This window comes from Pteropus vampyrus, unplaced genomic scaffold (genome assembly GCF_000151845.1).
Source record: "Pteropus vampyrus isolate Shadow unplaced genomic scaffold, Pvam_2.0 Scaffold337, whole genome shotgun sequence".
Lineage (NCBI taxonomy): Eukaryota > Metazoa > Chordata > Mammalia > Chiroptera > Pteropodidae > Pteropus > Pteropus vampyrus.
The window spans coordinates 944,079-964,175 of NW_011889118.1; the positions used below are offsets into that span (position 1 = coordinate 944,079).

The 20,097-nt window shown below is 49.0% G+C and overlaps 2 protein-coding genes across 5 annotated transcripts in view; one reads left to right on the top strand and one right to left on the bottom strand.

Annotated features, from left to right (window-relative positions):
• The window catches only part of CHDH (choline dehydrogenase), a 33,041-nt gene extending 20,927 nt beyond the window's left edge, over positions 1-12,114 (top strand). For 3 of the 4 annotated variants that reach the window (XM_011378377.2, XM_023522284.1, XM_011378376.2), the window contains 7 exons: positions 2,704-3,463; positions 3,959-4,110; positions 4,556-4,685; positions 5,187-5,321; positions 6,521-6,663; positions 7,095-7,197; positions 7,915-12,096. In XM_011378377.2, coding sequence (XP_011376679.1) covers positions 2,731-3,463; positions 3,959-4,110; positions 4,556-4,685; positions 5,187-5,321; positions 6,521-6,663; positions 7,095-7,197; positions 7,915-8,333 — 1,815 coding nt within the window. In that variant the 5' untranslated portion in view covers positions 2,704-2,730 and the 3' untranslated portion in view covers positions 8,334-12,096. Of the gene's footprint in view, positions 1-2,703; positions 3,464-3,958; positions 4,111-4,555; positions 4,686-5,186; positions 5,322-6,520; positions 6,664-7,094; positions 7,198-7,914 lie in introns of all 4 variants that reach the window. The other variant, XM_023522285.1, reaches the window with a different exon arrangement.
• A 508-nt stretch (positions 12,115-12,622) lies between these two features.
• Positions 12,623-20,097, bottom strand: part of CACNA1D (calcium voltage-gated channel subunit alpha1 D) — a 314,711-nt gene continuing 307,236 nt past the window's right edge. Inside the window, 4 exon segments of the mRNA XM_023522317.1 lie at positions 12,623-14,015; positions 14,522-14,842; positions 16,325-16,446; positions 19,244-19,407. Coding sequence (XP_023378085.1) covers positions 13,722-14,015; positions 14,522-14,842; positions 16,325-16,446; positions 19,244-19,407 — 901 coding nt within the window. The 3' untranslated portion in view covers positions 12,623-13,721.

Genomic DNA, 20,097 nt, shown 5'->3' on the forward strand with positions numbered 1-20,097 from the left:
GTATCATATGGTAGGATTACCAATCCCCCCACCCCATGATACCCATGGCCTAACCCTCACATCTGTGAATGTGTTACCCTGTATGGCAAAAGGGACTTTGCAGATAAGATTAAGAATCTTGAGATGGAGAGATTATCCTGGATTATCCAGATGGTCCCAATGATGGAATCACAAGTGTCCCAATAAGAGGGAGATGCTACTTCAGAAGTAGGAGATGTGAGGACAAGAATAAGCAAGAAGTTAAAGTGATATAAGGAAAGGGTTAATAGCTAAGTAATGCAGATGGCCCCTAGAATCCAGAAAAGGCAAGAAAATGGATTCTTCTCTAAGGAGCTTCTAGAAGGAACCAGCCCTGCAGTCACCTTGACTTTAGCCCTGAGAAGCTGATTTCAGACTCCTGGCCTCTAGAACTATAAGAGAATAAATACATGTTTTTTAACACACCAAGTTTATGGTAATTTGTTACAACAGCCATAAGAAACTAATATACCCATAATTTTTACTATTTCCACCGCTAGTCATTTATTTGTATAGATTGAAATTTCTATCTGGTATTATACTCCTTTTGTCCGAATAACTTAACATTTAACATATCTTGCAGTGCAGATCCACTGGCAATACTCTGTTTTTGTTTCTCTGAAAATGTCTTTATTTCTTCTTTATATTTGGGTACAGAGAGTTCTAAGTTTACTGTTTTTTTCCCCCTTTTGGTATTTTAAAGCTGTCACTCCATTATCTTCAGGACTCAATGTTTTCTGATGAGACGTTTGCTGTCACTCTTATATTTAGTCCTCTGTACATAATGTTTCTTTTTTTGGCTGGTTGCCTTGATGTTTTCCTTATGAGATTTCAGCAATTTGAGTATTATGGGCCTATATGTTTTTCTATATGTGCCTCTATGCTTCTTGAATCTGTGATGTTTTATCTCGCATTAATTTTGGAAAAGTCTCAGCAATTCTCTTCAAACATCTTTTCTCTCCTGTTCTCTCTCCTTCTGTCCCCTCTCCACCTCTTCCCTCTGCCCCTTATCTCTCCCCTTCTCCCTTTTCCTCTGTCTTCCTCTCTTCCTCCCTGGGGCTCCAATTATGTATACTTTAGATAGTTGGATATCATCCCATAGCTCTCAGTTCTCTTTCACTCTTTCTTCATATTTCCATTTTCATAATTTCTATTTACCTGATTTCCATTTTTACTTATTTTCTCTGCTATATCCAGTCAAATTATTCATCTTTAATGTTTTTATTTTTAGCATTTCTGTTTTTCCCTTTATAGTTTCCAACTTTTTACTAAAATAGCTTATCTGTTCAACATGTTGTCTACTTTTTCAACTAAATCTTTTAAAATGTTTAACTAGTCTTTGATAGTTCTGACATCTGGATGGGCCATCCCTTAGTTGTCTTCTGTTGACAATGTTCTCTTTTGATAATGAGTCATTTCTTGTTCCTTTTTTGTATCTCAATTTTTTAATTTCATGCTGGACCTTGTGTATAACAAAATAATAGAAACTGAGGTAGATAGTATCTATGCCTGGAAATGCGCATGCCTTTTATTCTATCAGGTCATTAGTATGAAGTGCTGAACCAACCTAGTGATGAGTCGAGCAGTGGGCTGCTGCCACCATGGACTAGTATGAGGCCTTATCAGTGTTCTTGCTCCAGACTTAGCTTTCAGGAGGCCCTGCTGCCTCTTCCTCCTGTGCCTGCATGAATGAGATTTGGGGGTTGTGGGGATTGGAATCTTTGCAGTCTTACCTCTTAGCCTGCCTCCCGTGGTAGGCTGCTGTTGTTACTTGGTGCAGGCTCATGGAAGGGGCAGGGGGATTTCTTGAGATTTCTCTCTCCTTTTGTTACAGCCTCAGTCTTGGGTAAGCCTTGTGTGCCTTAGCCTCATGGGTGGGGCTTTTTCAAATGTCCTTGGTCAGTGCAGGTAATGATGGGAAATTATTTTCCACCTCGGTGCACTGAGCATGTGGGATTGATCTGAACTTTGTTGCAAAAGAACCCTCCAAAAGCTACTGGCATTTCTTTGGTAAAACTTTAGCACTCTACAGAGTTACAGCTGTAGACTGTAGCTCTGACCCCATACCCTGCTGAGAAATCCTCTAGTGCATACCATGACCCTAAAATCAAAGACTTTGAGCTCTACAGTCTCCAGCCTCTCACCAGGACTTTTCATCAGTTATTTAAGTCCTCCTCTCAGCCCCAGACCATCAGTTTTGAAGGCAGATGTCTTGTTCTCTGTGTATTGCTAGAGACGAAATGATGCCTGCCGCATGGTAGAGACTCAGCAACTATCTTCAATGGATGAGGAATGAGCACAAGCCTGAAAAGCCCTTACCTCCCCTAATTTCCAGCAGATGGACACCTGCCTAGCCTCCAAGTTCATGCACAGATATTGCAGAGAAGCCTTTCTTGGGACTCCCCAGATCTGAGGAGGGGCCTCTCCTCTGTGCTCCCTGCCCTGCGCTTGTCAGTCCTAGCACAGATCTTGCAGTATTAATATAATTGCTTGTACTTCTGCTCCCTCCTCCCAGGTACTCAGGGCAGGGACATACCAGGCAGGCCTGCCCCACCCAGCCCTGGGCCGGCCATTTGGTGAGCCTGCAGGAGACCTTTGCTGCACCAGTGTGGCTGCCCCAGCTTTGGGATGATTCTGCATGTGCATGCTGAGTTTTAAAAATTCAAGGCCTCTTTTCTGTTTTAGGAAAAGTAAATCATCACATTCCCTTCCATGGATATGAGGACTTGGCCTAGAAGCATGTGGTGCATCCTGCGGGGCTGGAGGCGAGGGCACCTGAGCCCATGGGGAGCCCTGAGGGGTCAGCGGGGGCCCCCAGGCATCCGTGCTGTAGCCAATAAGGCCTTCAGGAGTGGGGATGAATACAGTCATGTGGTAGTGGGTGCAGGCTCCGCGGGCTGTGTGCTGGCCCGGCGGCTCACAGAGGACACTGATAAACGTGTGTTGCTGTTGGAGGCCGGGCCCAAGGACATGTATGCAGGAAGCAAGCGGCTCTCGTGGATGATCCACATGCCCGCAGCCCTCGTGGCCAACCTGTGCAACAGCAGGTACAACTGGTACTACCACACAGAACCGCAGGCAGGCCTGGACGGCCGTGTGCTGTACTGGCCGCGCGGCCGGGTGTGGGGAGGCTCCTCGTCCCTCAATGCCATGGTCTACGTCCGCGGGCATGCTGAAGACTACAACCGCTGGCACCGGGAAGGCGCCACAGGGTGGGACTATGCACACTGCCTGCCCTACTTCCGCAAGGCACAGTGCCACGAGCTGGGCGCCAACAGGTACCGAGGCGGCGAAGGCCCACTGTACGTGTCGCGGGGCAGGACCAACCACCAGCTGCACCGAGCGTTCTTGGAGGCTGCACAGCAGGCCGGCTATCCCCTCACTGAGGACATGAACGGCTTCCAGCAGGAAGGCTTCGGCTGGATGGACATGACCATCCACGAAGGTAGCGTGAGACTCCCATCCCCATATCCCTGGTTCCTTCTTTTAAGAAAAAAAATCAGCCCCATCCCTCGTACTCCTGTCATGGTCAGTAAGTGTGGACAAACGGGCTGGTATGAAGTACAGGGGATGTGACATATTGCACCCCCTCTGGGCCACAGAATACAACCCCTAGGCAATGAGAAATGACTTGGGACTGGGGATACCTGGGCATTCTCTGGGCCTCTGGCTTTGGATAATGGAAAGTCAGCTTTCTGGCCAAGCAGCCCAAAGTCCACTAAAGACTTACAGATGGGGAAATTGAGGCACAGAACATCCATAAGACCTAAAGTCGATATGGATTTCAGTTGGGTCTTCCGGTCTCAGCCTTACTTTGAAGGCAGGGCTTACGTGGTCAGGGGCAGGGCAGATTCCTTCCTTCTCCAGCCCCTTCCCACTTCTCCCTGTGCAAGTGCCAGGGGAAAGTAGGGGCTGTGTCTGATCTTGCTCTGTCCTGCAGGCAAGCGCTGGAGTGCGGCCTGCGCGTACCTGCACCCGGCACTGAGTCGTCCCAACCTCACAGCCGAGGCCCAGACATTTGTGAAAAGGGTGCTGTTTGAAGGCACCCGCGCAGTGGGCGTGGAGTATATCAAGAATGGCCAGAACTACAGGGTAAGTCAGTTACCACCAGGCGGTTCAGATGGCAGGGAGTGGGCAGTAGTCATGCTCTTATCTGTTTTCCACTTAGCAGTGTGTCAGGATTGTTCTGCATCCCACGTGAAGATCTGGCACGTCTTGCTTTATTAAAACCGCTCATTTGGGTGCCTGCTTTAATTCATCTCATTTAAGCTCTACGATCCTGTTTTTAAGACCATCGTTACTATTGGCCATTGCAGAATATATCAGAGTATGACCCATGCTTTATTTATGATTGTACACCATAGCTGCCTATGTGGGATGCTTTCACACATCAGCACCCTAAGCATACTATTCTTCACTCTTGGGCCTGTGAGCAGGATCCTCACTTGGGAAAGTCACACCAAGGCAATGTCCTCAGGGTTCTGTCTGGCTTTTGGAGAAGGGAAATGTGACCTGCATGGCCCTCTGCCTCTTCTAGGCTTATGCCAGCAAGGAGGTGATTCTGAGTGCAGGCGCCATCAACTCTCCGCAGCTGCTCATGCTCTCGGGTATCGGCAATGCAGATGACCTCAAAAAACTAGGCATCCCGGTGGTGTGCCACCTTCCAGGTGAGCTCCCTTCGCCACTGCTGCCAGAGGGTGTCTCTGCTAAATAAAACAGTTTATTGTATTTTATTAGCACGGAGTGTGGGAGGGTACAGGACTTGGTGCTCCCCAAAACTGTCACATTCATCCCATAAACCCGAAAGTCCCCCATGCATCATAATCCTACCCGCCCCTCCACAGGGACCCTGAAGACCCCAAGTCTTCTTGTTTCCCTCTCTTCTCTGGCCTTCCTATCCTACTGAGAGGTAAGCCTCTTCTAGCAGGGAGGATCTGTCCATAAAGCCTGCTGGGCCAGGCTTGGGCAGGTCACCAAGGCAAGTTCTATGGCTGGAGGGGTTCAAGCCCTTGTGTTTTCCATCCTCAGGACTCACCAGTTGTTCTGATGTTAAAGATGCCAATTCAGTGCTCCTGGGGAGGGGAGAATTTTTCAAAACCAGGGAGACGTTGAGAGGCCAGCTAAACCCCTCTTGGTAGTCTTTTCCTAACTACTCCCTCCCATTTCAGGAGTTGGCCAAAACCTGCAAGACCACCTGGAGATATATATCCAGCAGGCATGCACCCGCCCCATCACCCTCCACTCAGCACAGAAGCCCTTGAGGAGGGTCCTGACTGGTCTGGAGTGGCTCTGGAAGTTCACAGGTAGGTATGATCACCCATGACCTTGGTAGAGATGGTTTCCTTCTTGAGGTAACAAGCAAGGGTTCTGCCCCAGGTTGCTGGTTTGAAGCTGAGCTATGCCATTTTCCTCAGCTCTTTGAGCCTCGGTGTTCTCATCGGCAAAATGGGGGTTATACAGTTCCTGCCTGATGGGCTGGTATGAGGACCAGACTCAATAGCACAGGCCAAGACTCCTCAAGGGCTATTCCTTACAGATGGGTGGAGATGGCCTTGTGCTAGATACCTGCAGAGGGTCTAAGGAGCCAAGAGAAAAGGTAGTTGGTCCTGGACTATAGAATCAGCATCTATTTCTTAGCATTTTCCATTTGCTTTCTAGCTGAGTCTCAGAGCACCAAGTTTGGCCGGGAAATGGTGCTTTGAAATCCTACTTATTGGCTCAGCATACATTTCTTGCATATCTACTCTGTGCTGTGGGGTAGAGGGAGAGAAGTGTCAGTAAGGCAGGTATCCTTGGGCAGTTTCCACTGTAGTGGAGACAATGGAAAGAACCAAGTAAATAGGCTAAATTTTAAGTACAGTGAAAGATCAGGATGTTAATTAAACTAGGCAGGGGACCTGAAAGGCAGGATGAATATGTGCAAAGGCCCTAGGACTAGGCAACTAATTAGTTGGGCCAGGGAGACCGTAGCACATTGAGGTTGGAGGGGAGAGGGCTTGATCATGAGGGCTGGCTGCAGGGGGGGCACTGAGGTAGGCCAGGGTCCCAGCAAGGAGGCCTCTGGAACCACCAGTTAAGGGTGATCTGGGCTTGGATTGAGGCAGGGGCGTGGGTGGCAATGCCAAGTAGATGGCTTCAAGTAGATTTTGGAACTAAAGTCAATGAGACTTTCCGAAGGGCTAGTGGGTGATGAGGACGGGAGGAAGCAGGGACAGCTCAAGCTTCTGCCTTTTGCCTTGCGTGAAAGCTCACCAGGCATACAGGATGGGCCAGGTTAGGGATGCCCGGGGGACGTTATTAGGCCTTCCAGTTGAGTCTACAGTGGTAGAGTCAAGGGAGAGGCCAAGCTGAAGAACCTTGGCACGTAGCTGAAATCGAAAGCCATGGTGCTGGATGAGCCCACCTTGGGGAAAGAGGGTAGAATGGAGTCCAGGCACCAGGAGAGAAGAAGCTGGCCTTCCTGCCACACCCTGATTTACTATACTACTCTTTGGATTCTCAGGGGATGGAGCCACAGCCCATCTGGAAACAGGGGGGTTCATCCGGAGCCAGCCTGGGGTCCCCCACCCGGACATCCAGTTCCACTTCCTGCCGTCCCAAGTGATCGACCATGGGCGGGTCCCTACCCAGCAGGAGGCTTACCAGGTGAGCACATAGTCTCATCTTCCCCACTGCAGGGCCTTCATGGTGGTAGAGGGTCCAGCAGCCTGTGCTCTCCAGCCGCTCACTGTGTCTGAGTGGAGAGAGGCAGTCAGTGTGATGCATGGAAAGGTGAGACCGACACCCAGATCAGAGTAGATACTCTAGGTCCTGAGCACTAGAAATGGATCGGTGAGGCTGACTCTGCCAAGGGATTTGCCAGCCCCTGAAAGTTTTGGACAGTTAGGTATAAAGCCAGGAGTGATTCATCAAGGTGGTTTTTGATCACTTGTGGAAGGGTGGGTAAGATGCTGGCAAATGCTAAAATGTATCTGCTCTTAATTGACTTCAGATGTAGTCTCACCCACAGGAAGACCTCTCTGTACTAACGAGTTTGGGGATTGGCGATGGTCACCGTTTCCTCTGGGTTCTTTTAGGTGCATGCGGGGACCATGCGGGGCACGAGTGTGGGCTGGCTCAAACTGAGGAGTGCCAACCCCCAGGACCACCCGGTGATCCAACCGAACTACTTGTCAACAGGTAATTCACCAGCCACCTTTATTTTCCCAGGCCTGGGCTTGCTGGGTCATTGATTAAATGAATGCCTTTATGAGGTTCATATTTGTACCTGAATTTTATTCCTGAACCACATTTTCTGAGACACAAGTTTCCTTCTGTCCCCCCTCCACCCCATCATTCTAGGCTATAAACTTCAAGTGTCCTGGGTCACTTGAAGTAACCCTGGGACGTCATTTTACACAGGAGAGATTCGTAGCTTTCAGAACAATCACCAGGAGGTGCAAGGAGCTCTGGCTGTATACACATAGCTCACAGATCATTTTTCCTGCTGTGACTTGAGTGTCCTCTAAAAGTGAATTACATTCCTGGGCCTGCCTCTTTGCAGCAAAAATGAGCACAGCCTAGTAATGGCTTATGGGGACACTCACGGCCGCACTGTGGCAGATGCAGGGCACGTGTTCTTATTCTCACTTTATAGATAAGAAAATTCAGATCTCCAATTTGACCCTGGGGCCAGCTGTGTCTGTCTAGGATGCTGTCAGTTTGGGCTTTATGAGACTCTGCTTGGTTGCAATGTAACCCGCTATGGGCAGATGACAAGCAGCAATGATGGCATAGACCTCTATGTCCTGAACCGTCTCCCCTTGTGCAGCTTACCAAGCCTCTCCAAGCCTAGAATTTTCCAGCAAGGCCAGCAGGGAAAGAGGTGGAGTCTCACCTATTTCTTCTTTCCAACAGAAACTGATATTGATGACTTCCGTCGGTGTGTGAAGCTGACCAGAGAAATTTTTGCACAGAAAGCCCTGGCACCATTCCGGGGGAAAGAGCTCCAGCCAGGAAGCCACGTCCAGTCAGATGAAGAGATAGACGCCTTTGTGCGGGCCAAAGCGGACAGCGCCTACCACCCGTCGTGCACCTGTAAGATGGGCCAGCCCTCCGATCCCACTGCTGTGGTGGATCCGCAGGCCAGGGTGATTGGGGTGGAAAACCTCAGGGTAATCGATGCCTCCATCATGCCCAGTGTGGTCAGTGGCAACCTGAATGCCCCCACGATCATGATTGCAGAGAAGGCAGCCGACATCATTAAGGGGCTGCCTGCACTCTGGGACAAGGATGTCCCTGTGTACAAACCCAAGAGCCTGGCCACCCAGCGTTGAAGCGGTCACTGCCTGAGAAGCCCCCAACGAGTCAAGAGGGCCAGCACAGCCCTTGCTCCCAATGTTCTTTCCTGAAACTATCTAGACAGTTAAGATTCAGTGGCAGAGGACTGGGTAATTTAAGACATAAGACCAATACTGGTCAGTAAATCAGGATCCTTTTTCCCAGCACTTTTTTCTGGGCCCTTTGGGAAAAGCCAGTGGAGGATGGTTAACTCCTGCCATGGCCTTGTCTTATGTTCCGTGGTGCTCTTCAACCCAGCATCCTGCTGCCTTCCCAGGCCTCCCTCTGAAGGCAAGCCCCTCAAAGAAAGAGCACAGAGGCTGGGTGTCAGCCAGACCTGCATGACCTTCTCCAAGGGGCCACCTTCCATCTCAGGCTGTGGCTAAGGCCAGGAGTCACGTAATAGGGAGCGAGAGAGCTGCCTGCTAGAAGCACAGGCTTCTCCTTTCTCTTCCGCTTCTCGGTTTTACTCCATTTCACTCCTGGAGTGAGGCAAGAACGGGTGCTCAGCTCGGTCACTCTGAGGGGCTTGCGGCCCACCTGTCTGATGCCCTGCTTCTTATTAAACACGATCAGCCCGGCGAAAGGATTTCTGGACCTTGTTCAAGGAGAGAAGAGTCTGGAGAGGCTCTTTACTACCACAGGTTTCACGAGTTAGCATTTTAAAAGATTTTCCTGTTACCAGGAAACCTAGAACCCAGAGCAAACCCCACATACCAGACCACCACTCCTTGCCAAAGCAGCTAGCCGGAGAGGATGCTTTATCCTTGGCCTGGAGAAGTGACTCAGCACTGGACAAAGCTGGCTGATTCTTATTCTCCAGATGTCCATGGGAACAGACGAGGATGGAGCTGAGACTGATGAAAAAAGCAGTCAAGTAAAAGTAGCTCCCTGATCTCATAAAAATGCAATTGAAAGAATAAATTGTCAAATATTTGAGTTGGGGGAGGGGGGGCGGGAAACAATACAAGTAGCATTTAAAACAGTTCTTTGATCTTTAAACTTCTTATAATTCAATAATGTAATCCAGTAATTTATTTTTGAACTGAGATGCCTTATTCAGACAGTCCTTACAAGATAATGAAAACTAATGCATTTTGGATTGATTTTTCTGAAGATATTCAACACTACCGTCCATGGCAGGGAAGAAAAGAAGCACTATATGGAAATTTGCCTTGTTAGGCCCAGAATAAAGAAGGGAGAAAAATGGTACATTCAGAGCTTCTCCCAGGATCAGAATGAACTGAGGTGGCTTGGAGGCTTGGCAGCCATAACTTATGTTTCTGAGAAAGACCTTCCAAAAAAGATGGAAAGAAGAAGACCATCATACATCTCATTTCTTTAAAAATTTTAAACATCTCTTATTTAAATCTTACCTGTATCCTGTTTTATTTTCGGTTCCAAGGGAGGATCAAGAAAGAAAATTCTAAATCTGCCTAGAGAGGTTCCCCACCTGTCCCACAGCCTTGGTCCATAGCCATCATCTTCTGGGTCTTGGAGCCACCTGTAAGGGCAAAAGAACAGCCAAGGAGCACAGGTGCCAACCCCACTGCTCTGAGAGCCAAGAACTAACAACTTAGGTGTGTAGGGGGGTCCCAGGCGACTGTGACTATACCGACCTCCTCTGGTGCGGGTATGGCAGGTGACACAGCCATTCAGTTCTGCCATCTCTCTTTGTGGTATTCTCAGCCTCTGAGACAATGGCTGATTTGCTGTGGCTATATTGTAAGTTAATGAAAATAATGCGTCCCGGTACGGCTTAATTAGATCCTGGCCCCGCTCCCAGTCATGCTTATGAGGGTCTTGTTCCTATAATCACACAATTTAGCCATACATAGAAGTTCCAAAAGAGAAGACCATGAGCCTCATATATCCAGGACCTATAGAAGTCAAAGTGGAAAACTGTACTGTTGGGGTTCAGACACGGTACAGAATAGTGACTTGTAGTTTCTCACTGGAGCCTGACAGCTGAGTGCTGCAGCTGTCTGAAAGTTCCACTGCCCTGAGGGCACCCGATAGAATAAGGGACAGATCTCGCAGGTATGGGCAGGTATAGGAGCAGCCTGCCTGCTGTGTGACCAGGAAATGGCAGGTCCCGGAAGGGGGAACTCTGGCGCCTTAGCTGCTGTCTTTCAGCTTCCAGTGCAGACAGCATCATTTCCATAAATTCAAATAGATTTTTCTCTCCAACCAAACCATGTTCCTCCACCCAAAGGTCATTTCATATTTCCACTGACTGACTTAACATCAGATCTGATACCTAGATTCTTTTCTCTTAAAAATCAGAAAACACACAAACACACCCTTCTCAGCTGGCCCTGCCTTGAGACCCAGGCAGTCTCTCTTACCATCTCCTGCCACCGTCCCACCCCCCTCCCCGGGGCATCCTCATAACCACTCGATATATATCATTCCCACTTTGGAAGCTAGGGCCCCAGGCCTGTTCCTCCTCCTTACCTGCCCTCCTAAGTTCCCAGTAGTAAAGGAATATCATTTTAAAGAAAAAACTTTTTCAACAAAGGAAAGCGTAGTTGGAATCTATCGTTAACCAGTTTTTAGGACAAACCGCCACCCATCATAATAAAAAGCTTTGTAGGAAAGCAGCCAATTGGCAAAGACACTTACGACTGAGATGCAGCCTATAAAAAAAACAAACAAACAAAAAAAACCATGAAATAAACCACCCAGTTTTCTTTCACATGCGTGGGGGCAGCAATAAAGTAGGTTGGTTCATCAAGCAGGTCAAGACCACACTGCACCGAGACGCTTCCGGGACCTTCACGACCCACCCTTCCTGGCCTTGGCTGATTCTGAAACCTCTTGGACTGGAGCTGGAAAGCAGCGCCTGGCCAAGTCTGGATGGAAATCACAGAGACAATTGTTAAGGAGATTCTTGTTCATTGATAGTTAAATCAGAACTGCCATTTCCATTTTGTGATATTATGGAAAAGAAAAAAAAAAACACAACAGATTAAAGAAACAACGTACTAGTCCTAGAGACACCACAGAATGACATTTTGGTGGAAGGGGAACCAAAAGGAAAGACATTTAATCTTAAAACTTTCCTAAAACAAAGGAAAAAACCATGCTCTACAACTTCAAATTTTTCTTACAAAGAAAAATTTAATGTTAGATGAGAGGTTGAACCAGACTTAAAGCAGACAGATATTAGGAGAGGTGCAGCCTGTAAAAATGCCAGTTTCTAAGTACTGACTGGAAAACCTCATTGCCGATACCAGAAAGTCAGTCCTGGTAGGCAGTGTTGGACTGGCGATGTTAAGCCACACAGTAAGACCAATACCTAAAAGAGAAACAGTCCCAGATGATGATAACAGTGGTTTAGCCCTTAAGGAGAAACAGTGCTCTCTGCAGCTGGTATTAGGTTACCATAGGCATTGACGGAGCCACGAGGATAAGAAAAAGTATTTACAGAATTACAATGACAGAACTGCCCTCACAGAGTGCTCGCCCCTCTGAAGCTCTCGCTGGCGAACGCCAGCTCTTTGCAAGGAGAGCTCCTAAATATAATAAAATTATTACACAGTTTTATTATGAAGAACATTTTGCATTTTAATAAAAAAGAATTTACCTCAGGAAATAGTCATTTACAAACCTTGAAGTGTTTTTGCCTGGATTTGGAGTAAGAATGTCTTAAGAAGAGGTAAGGTCTTCACAACAAAGTATTAAAAAAAAAAACAAAAAACACTGATTAACAGGTTGTCTATGTAATATCTAAAAATCTAAACCAAAAATTGCTACCTGTTTGACTGCAGAGAATCCCTGCTAAGGTAACTTGACAAAGTCAGCATAATTCTGTGAACAGAAAAGGAAGCCTAGATGGGTCTAATGATCCAAAAGTGGGTTTTCATCAGGAAGTACAATCAGAGTGAGAGTGCATTCTAATGAAAACATCAGCCCTCATTCAATTGCATATAAAAGCCCTCAGAGAGAACACACAGTACAGCACTGTTTTGTAAAAAGGCAACAATACGATTTATCCCCGGCCTTTTAGTCCTACGGATCTTCATTCTGCTCCCCCTGTCCTCCCTGCCCCAGCACTCCTTATTTCTTAAGACAGGCAGTACCACCATTTCCCAGGAAACATAAGCAGAGGGATTTCATCCACTTGTGCGATTATTCCTGCACTAGACATGCAAAAATGTCCTGTGGGGAGCAGGTAAGAAAACCCGCAACTGTGAATGCCACAGGGTCAGAGTAACCAGCTTGACCTACTCTTGCCATGAACTTATGGGGGGGCAGGGGGAGCGTAAAAGAAAACAAGACAGTTGCAACCCATGGTGAATCAAAAGGTACACTATCAAATCATAGAGCTTTTGCCTGAAGAAAAGACGACAAATAGTCATCTGGTACATCTTGTGTAAAGACAGATTTATAGTGACTCAAAATATTTTAGAAAAATCTCTGTAGTGTCAAGTTCTTTTGAACTTAAAATTTTTACCCCCAAAAGATTTTCACTGAATAAATGAGAATTGGCTCTATTTCTATAACTTCTGTTTAGTCCGAGTAAAAATACTAATAATTTCCTAGATTTCAGGGGGGAACCACAATTATTAGGACCCATGGATATTGCTGCAGTTCAAATACGGTACAATAATTACAAAATATAGACCATCTCTTTACAAATACAAATTATAGTATATTACAAGTCATGTACAGTAAATCTATAATTTTTAAACAAACTAGCGTACCTAAGTTGACCTGGTTGCGAGTGCGTTATTATTCCAGTTTACAGTTGCCCTTAGCCGGACAGTCAGAAACCGACCATCTGAGTGATGCTCTCTCATGTAAACTGGCGTCACATAACAGAAAACCTCGTTTATAAGGTCCTGCTTTTCTCAGGATGACAGCTGGTACGTAGGTCCTGACTTACACACTATGTTTCAGAACAGCTAAACAGGAACCAGGAAGCAGTGTATTTTGCGGGGAAGGGTTTAAAAATGGATATGCTGGGCCCAGTGAATGTCTGATATGCTAGACCAATGGCTGAGGTAATGACACAGGTATGGTGATCGTCATCACCTTTAACCTTCCCCACCATGCCTGTGGGCAGGTGGGCCTGGGTGAGTGCCTCGGTGCACTCCGAACGAGAGGGCAGGGCTTGTCCGCCCTCAGCCAGGCGCCCATCCTCTGCGAGAGGGCTGGACCTGCTGTTTCCCACAGCTGGGGCTGAGCACATGTGCACAGCTAGCTAGCTATTCCCTACCAGGTTTATGGCTTCCTTGAGGCATGACGTCACTTGTACAAAAGTCTAATTGAATATGGACTTTACACTAGTGCCTAAACTTTCCTAACTATGAGGCACTTGTTCCCTGACCCTCTGGCACCCCACCTGAGGCCAGAGACAGCCTGCCCCTCCCTGGGGGCTACAGGGTGGTAATACATATCATTTCATCCGCCAGGTCCTCCTCCTCTCTCCCGGGGTCTGGCTCTTCGTCACTGTAGCCTGGCCCGAAGTCCTGGAGCTCATAGTCCTGCCTGCTTGAGACAAGGCCCATGTCCCCATTAGCCCGGGGATGCACATTCCCATTAAGCAGGTTGCTGGCTGCGCTCTCCATCTCGTCAATCGTTAGGTCACAGGCATCGGCAATTTCGTGTTTTGTTGCTGACACGAATTTTGGGTCCCTTGCATATCGTCCTAAGCCCTCGGATATCAGGACCTGCAGAGGAAAAAAGATCAGTGGCATGAATGCATTATAGGATTTTGAGGCGGGAGGATGACAGAAAACCCACCTCAAGCACGTTATAACAGCATGATGTGCTTCTGGGACCCAGCCAGTTATGTTCACTAGATCTCATACATGGTAACTAAACGTACGAAAATGGCTTTGGCTTTGAAATGTCATGGAACTCAAAAACTACACATGGCCCAACCAGAGTGAAGCCCTACGGGAAGAATATTTTCGTATAAACTGCTAATAGTTGCAGGAACAGCACACGTAATCCTAGGTACAGCTAATTCATGAGACTCAGCAGTGGTGCTGGTTTTATGTACCGCCTCTTTGCTTCTAAGAAGTGGGTGGTGTCCCGATCAGAAGCAAGGCAGCCTTGCTCCGGACCCCGTCTGCCCTCCGAGCCACCACTTGCTCTGTGCAGTGCTCATGACTCCCCCCCCTGCTGTGTCTGCAGCCTGCCCTCGGGTGGCATACCAGTGAGCCATACTCACTGCCTCGACCAAGCTGTCTGCACTCCTCTGCTTGTCGCTGTTTTTGTTGCGGAAGCTGCTGGGGACAGTCAGGCTGGCTGGTGTGAAGGTCCGATAGGAGATGCCAGGCTCGTCCGTGTACCACGAGCTGCGGTGCAGGGACGGCAGGCTACCATTGATCTGGTCCAGGGCCTCCGACTGCTCGACCTGGATCAGGGGGGTGTAGCACGGCGTCCAGTCCTGGTGTGGTGGGGTCGCTGGAGGAGTGGCCCATGACCGGGTTGAGTGGCTCGGGGAGGACTTCTGCGCCTTACTTGAATCTAGGCCTGCAACTGCCATGATCTGAGGAGAAAGGGGAAGTGGGGAGACCAGAGGTCCTCAGAGGTCCAGGCCTCGGGCCTCCTCAAAATGGACCAAGCATGAGGCACTGTTTTACAGGCGTGGCCTCAACAAGGACTTTGAAAGGGCCCGAGCACACTGAGTAAATTAAATGAAACGGCGGTAAAAATTTCTAGCAGACTGTATTTTGTTTTTCCCAAAATCCACAATGCATTTCATATGACCGTTCCTAAGCAGGAATCAGTTGCTAATTCATGAAACTGCTTCAGAGCAATCAAGCATCAGGGACGACGTACATGCTGTGGTGCGTGAACACGCCACCAGCTTACTCTGGTTTAAGTGCGCAAGTGCATTCAGAGCAAACTAATGGTTCCAGCACTCTCAGGAGAGCACAGCTGGTTCCCTATACGCTCGCGCATCACACGGCCAGCGTTTGTCCAGAAGCACTGGGTACAAGCCTGCTTCTCCTACCTATGGTGGCACCGCGACAGATCCGCCTTGGTGTTCCCACTCTGCACTGGGGAAACCTAAGGCCCAGTTTTGTCACCAGCACAGTCCCATGGGCAAAGCGAAAGCCATGGCCTCCAGCGCAGAAAGGACCTGGGCCTGGTCAGGGCAGGGCAGCAGGGCGAAGGTATTTTTTCATGCACATGCCCATGGAGACTTGGTTCTTGGCATTCGATGGCCTGGGCCTTCCCAAGGTTTGTCTTTCTTCCATGATAAAGCAGGACACAAATTAAAACTAACGTAAAAACTGAAGGCAGCAAAGTAAAAAGTTGGCAGAGAGACCTGAAGAGAGAATCTGAAATGTAGCTTGTGTTCATGCGCTGAGGACACTCCAGATGAGAAACCTGCCAGAAGAGCTGGCTCTGTAAACTGACAGGCTGGGTGCATACTGCATGATGTCCTTCTCTCCACCTCCCTCCACCTCTCTTCCCAACACACACATACACAAGTGGACCGAATCTCTGACGTGCTCCTTTTAGGAAAAAAAAAGTACCATGTTTGTGTCCTTGAGGCAAAGCCCTAGTGAGTGGGCTCTGGCCCCACACTCCATCCTGTCCAGTCGCCCACACTGTGGACAAGTCTTTCTGCTTGGACCACACACCCCATGCGGGCAGGGTCGGAGGCTCGCCCACCCCCGTGACCACAGGGCCCTGCTCACAGAGGGCTCCTTAAATGTGTTTTAAGGAAGAAACAACCTCTCAGAGCAAATAAAGGGCAGCGCTGAATGTTCAGGGTCAGTCAAGCGACCACCACTCCCTGGGTCATGAATTGTGCCAGGCCCTGTCTTCAACGCTGAGGATAGATATGGCGGAGAAGACTGTACCTAGGCTGACAGCCCCGCTTTGGAAGCTGGCAGCCTTGGATTCAAATGCTAACTTGGTCACTTACCTCCTGTGTGAGCTTGGGTGTCGCCTACCCTCTCTGATGTTTGCTTATCCATTCAATAGGGTGGGTGCAAGGCTGGGTGGGCCAGCTCACCTGTTGCTGCATCAGGTGCAGAGGCAGGGCCGTGCGGTGGGGGAAGGTGGGGGACGGTGGGACCTCCTCCTGACTGCTCTGCCGACGCAGGCACTCGAAGTTGAAGGAGGATCTTCGGTGGGCTGAGAAGGCAAAACATACCGTGCAGTTGTGAAGCAAGTTGTCTGTCAGGACCCCGGGACCCCGGGTGTCAGAGTGGCCCACGGGAAGCGTGGCAGAAAGCCCAGGAGGAAGCAAGAAATATGTCCAAGAAAAAGAACTTGGAGAGGGAAAATGCAGAATAAGCCCAACTGAGGGATGTTTTTAAAAAGTGCAAGTAGATTTCTTATAAAGACCGTGCCTGTTCTCAGGGGGAGGAGCTAAAGGCAGCCAGAGGCAGCTGTTCTGACTTAAAGTCCCTGGTCCCACACTTTGTGGGAAATACAGAATCTCAGACAAGTACACAATCCATTCTAGAATCCCACAGACGCTTACTGACTGCCCCATTCTCACCTTCCAGACATCTAAAGTGTCTCTGGGGGCTGAGGTATCTCAAGGTGCATCTGTGTTTCCCTCTGTTGTAAAGGGAGTGACTTGCTACCCGCCCTATCAGCTCAACCAGATAATAACCAAATTCTTTCATTAGGAAAAACCCAGCTTCCCTAGCACTGAAGACAGAACAAAAAGGAACACCTCTAACTTCAAAGAATGCAGTTGTCCTGTTAACAGCCACTTTAAATAGAGGCTTATATACAGGTCGAGTGGTGACAAGAGATCCAGAGCTTGCGGCTTCACAGGGTACCAGGCAAAGGAGATCAGTTTGAATTCTGGGTCCCCAAGCACGGGCCAGAGGCCTCCCACTGAAAACACCTGCAAGGAAGGAGGAGGTGTTTCAGGAGCCCTACCAATAGTTTGCAAGGCAGTGAGTGGCCAAGCTACTTCAGCAGCTCCTTTCTTGACCTCAGCTTTCTAAGCTCCGGGGCATACTTAAAACTCCATACCCTTAAATTCCTGTTTTGGAAACTGCAGATGTCAGCCTGAGGAGCCCTCCCAGGCATCCTCGAACTGCACAGGAAGCCGCAGGAACCGGTTTTGTGAGGGCCCTGCCCCTAAAGTGCACAAAGACCAAGCAGGTCACTGCCCAATAGGGAGGAACAAGACAGACGACAATCCTGGTCTCACAGGCCTGATGCGCATGGCAGGGCACGCTGGGGCCTCCTCAGGCACGCTGGGGCCTCCTCGTTGAGCTGCCTACCTGGGACAGATACCTGCGCAACGGCTGCTGTCCTCGTCAGACAGCCTTTTTCTCCCTGCACCATGCAAGGGCAGAATTTAACAATGTTCTAAGGGGGAGGGGCCTCCCTTGTCAACACAGCTTCTAGGATTCTCCTAGGATCAGATGGATGGGGCCCAAGGCTGAGCTGGGAAAGGAAAACCTCCGTCCCGCTCATTCACACAGTGCCATTCGGTTTTGAAAATAGATCCACATACATCCGTCATCTCGTTTGCTCTGCACGGCCATCTCTGATGGAGGAAGTAGTCCTACTGAATCTGAGAACACAGGCTGAGGAGTTCCACTTTCTCCCTGCCCAAGGTCTGAACCGGTGGGCAGTGAAGCAAATAAAGTACATTTTATTTGTCCTTACAAATAAAGAGGGCAGCTGCTCTTGCCTGCTCAGCTTCCTAGCTTCCCTGGGGTGGCACCTGTGAGTGATGGGCATTAATGAGGCCACCAACGGGAGGTCCTGAGGAGGGCAGTGGACTCATATGGACAAGGGGCCTCCGCCCAGCCTAACCTGCATGTGCGTCAACCAGTATTTAGGGAGACCAGAACTGCTCTGTGTTTAGGGCTGTGCATTAAATATTAACCATGGAAATGGGTTTGATTACACTTCCCAGCAAGGCTATGACAGCTGGAGAGAGACAGAGGGCCCCAGGCGCCACCTAACCACACTTGTTATTGTGCATGTAGTCTGTAGACTTGGAGCCGATATGTCTTGGCTATTTTTGGTTACTGATTAGAGTACTGCTCAAAAATATGCCTCATTCCTTAGAAACACCAGAAGAAGATATTCTTTAACCTCGATCCAAATGACCACATGTCCAAAATCAAACTGTCCAGCTAGGATCTGGCAGGGGCCACTGCTGCATTTCTTTCCCTGGCCCGAAGGTGACCCAGATCTCCTGGCAGCACCAGTTATGCCACCTGCACAAGAAAACCAGGTAGGGGAGCATCCAGCTCCTGCCCCTCCTCAGCAGGATGGGATTCCCCAGTCTCGGGATGGGAACGCCTACTCTGGAGGTCACCGCCAAGGCCAAACCCTGCCCGGCGAGCAGAGGGCACCAGCAGGCTGGAGGCTAAGATAAAAGGAGGGTGAGGAAGGGAGAAAGGAGGAGAATACCATGGTGGGGACTTAGGAAAGACAGACACCAAGAATCCCCAGGTACTGCACCATCAGAGACATGGGCCTTGGTCAAAGAGACTTGGGCTAAATAAACCCAGCTCCGCACATGGGCCGATCCCTTCTGCCCTGAGGGTCGGTTACCCCACCCATAGAGCGGGCCTGACAACAACAATGGTGCATGTCTTGCTCATCTCTCAGGAGATCCCAGGCTCAAAGGCAATGCTGAGGTTCACAAAAACCCCTCATCAGATGCTCTGTGCTGTGTGACTTCAGGGCCCATACTGTCTTTCTCTGTTCTCAGAGAGTCCAGAACAGTGCTGCAGTGGTTTGAACTCTACCACATGGGATACAGATGAGAAAGAAAGGAAAGCTAATAAGATCTCCAAGCAGGGGCTGGTCTTGAGGGCTACAGATCCATCCCCGACATGGAAGGACCACGCCCATCATCGCCTTTCCCTGCAAACTCTGGAGCTGGGTGAGGGAGGCACACTGTTTTCTGAGAAGCTTCACCCCAAACAAAAAAATCTGGCCTCACATGTTGGGGTGGGAGGTAGTAGACGTCTTCTTGGAGATCTCCGGGAATCATAGCCAACGGGCGAGTCATCGTCCTCCAAAAAGCCTTGGGGGTGATGGTAGCCTCGGGGCCGCTCAAAGTCCAAGTTGCTGCCTGGGTATCGGTTGTAGTAAATGTAGTTTTGCCTGGTGATCAAAAAGACAGAGAGAGACAGAGAGAGACAGAGAGACAGAGAGAGAAAGGGTCACTAGTTAACAAGCCCTTTGCTCAAACAGACCCATGTCTACAATCCTTTCCCTACCTCCCTGGGCACAGTAGGACTAGCTGAGAATAAAGCAGTCTTAAGCTTCACGGAAGATTCTAGATGGAGGGCAAGGGCTGTTACAGATTGGTTCAGGACGTCAGGCCTGTAATGAGTGAGGTGCTGGTGGTTTCCTTCTTACTGGGGCAGCCTTAGACCTAGGTCAGATGTAGATTGCAGATTTCCTGCAAGCTTGACTTTCACCCATTCACTTCCTCCCTGAGGACACTTCTTCTGAATGCCTGCCCTGGTAGGTGCTGGGCTGGGCACCAGGGACACAAAGATGCATGAAGCACGGTCCCCACACTCCAGGAGATTAGCAAATACTACTTGCACAGAGATGCCTAATGCAGTTGGAGAAAGTCAGCACTAGAAGAGAGGAGCTGAGGATGGGTTCTGTGAGCTTTTGGTGGGTGGGCATTTCAATTTCAGTCAGGAAATGGAAAGCAAAGCCTTGCAGCAGGCCCTTCAGGAGAGGGTGGAATTACGCCAGCAGAGGTGGGAAAGGGCGTCCAACTGGTGGACATAGTGGGAGCAATAGCCCTGAAGAAGGAAAGTCAGAATCCATTTGGTC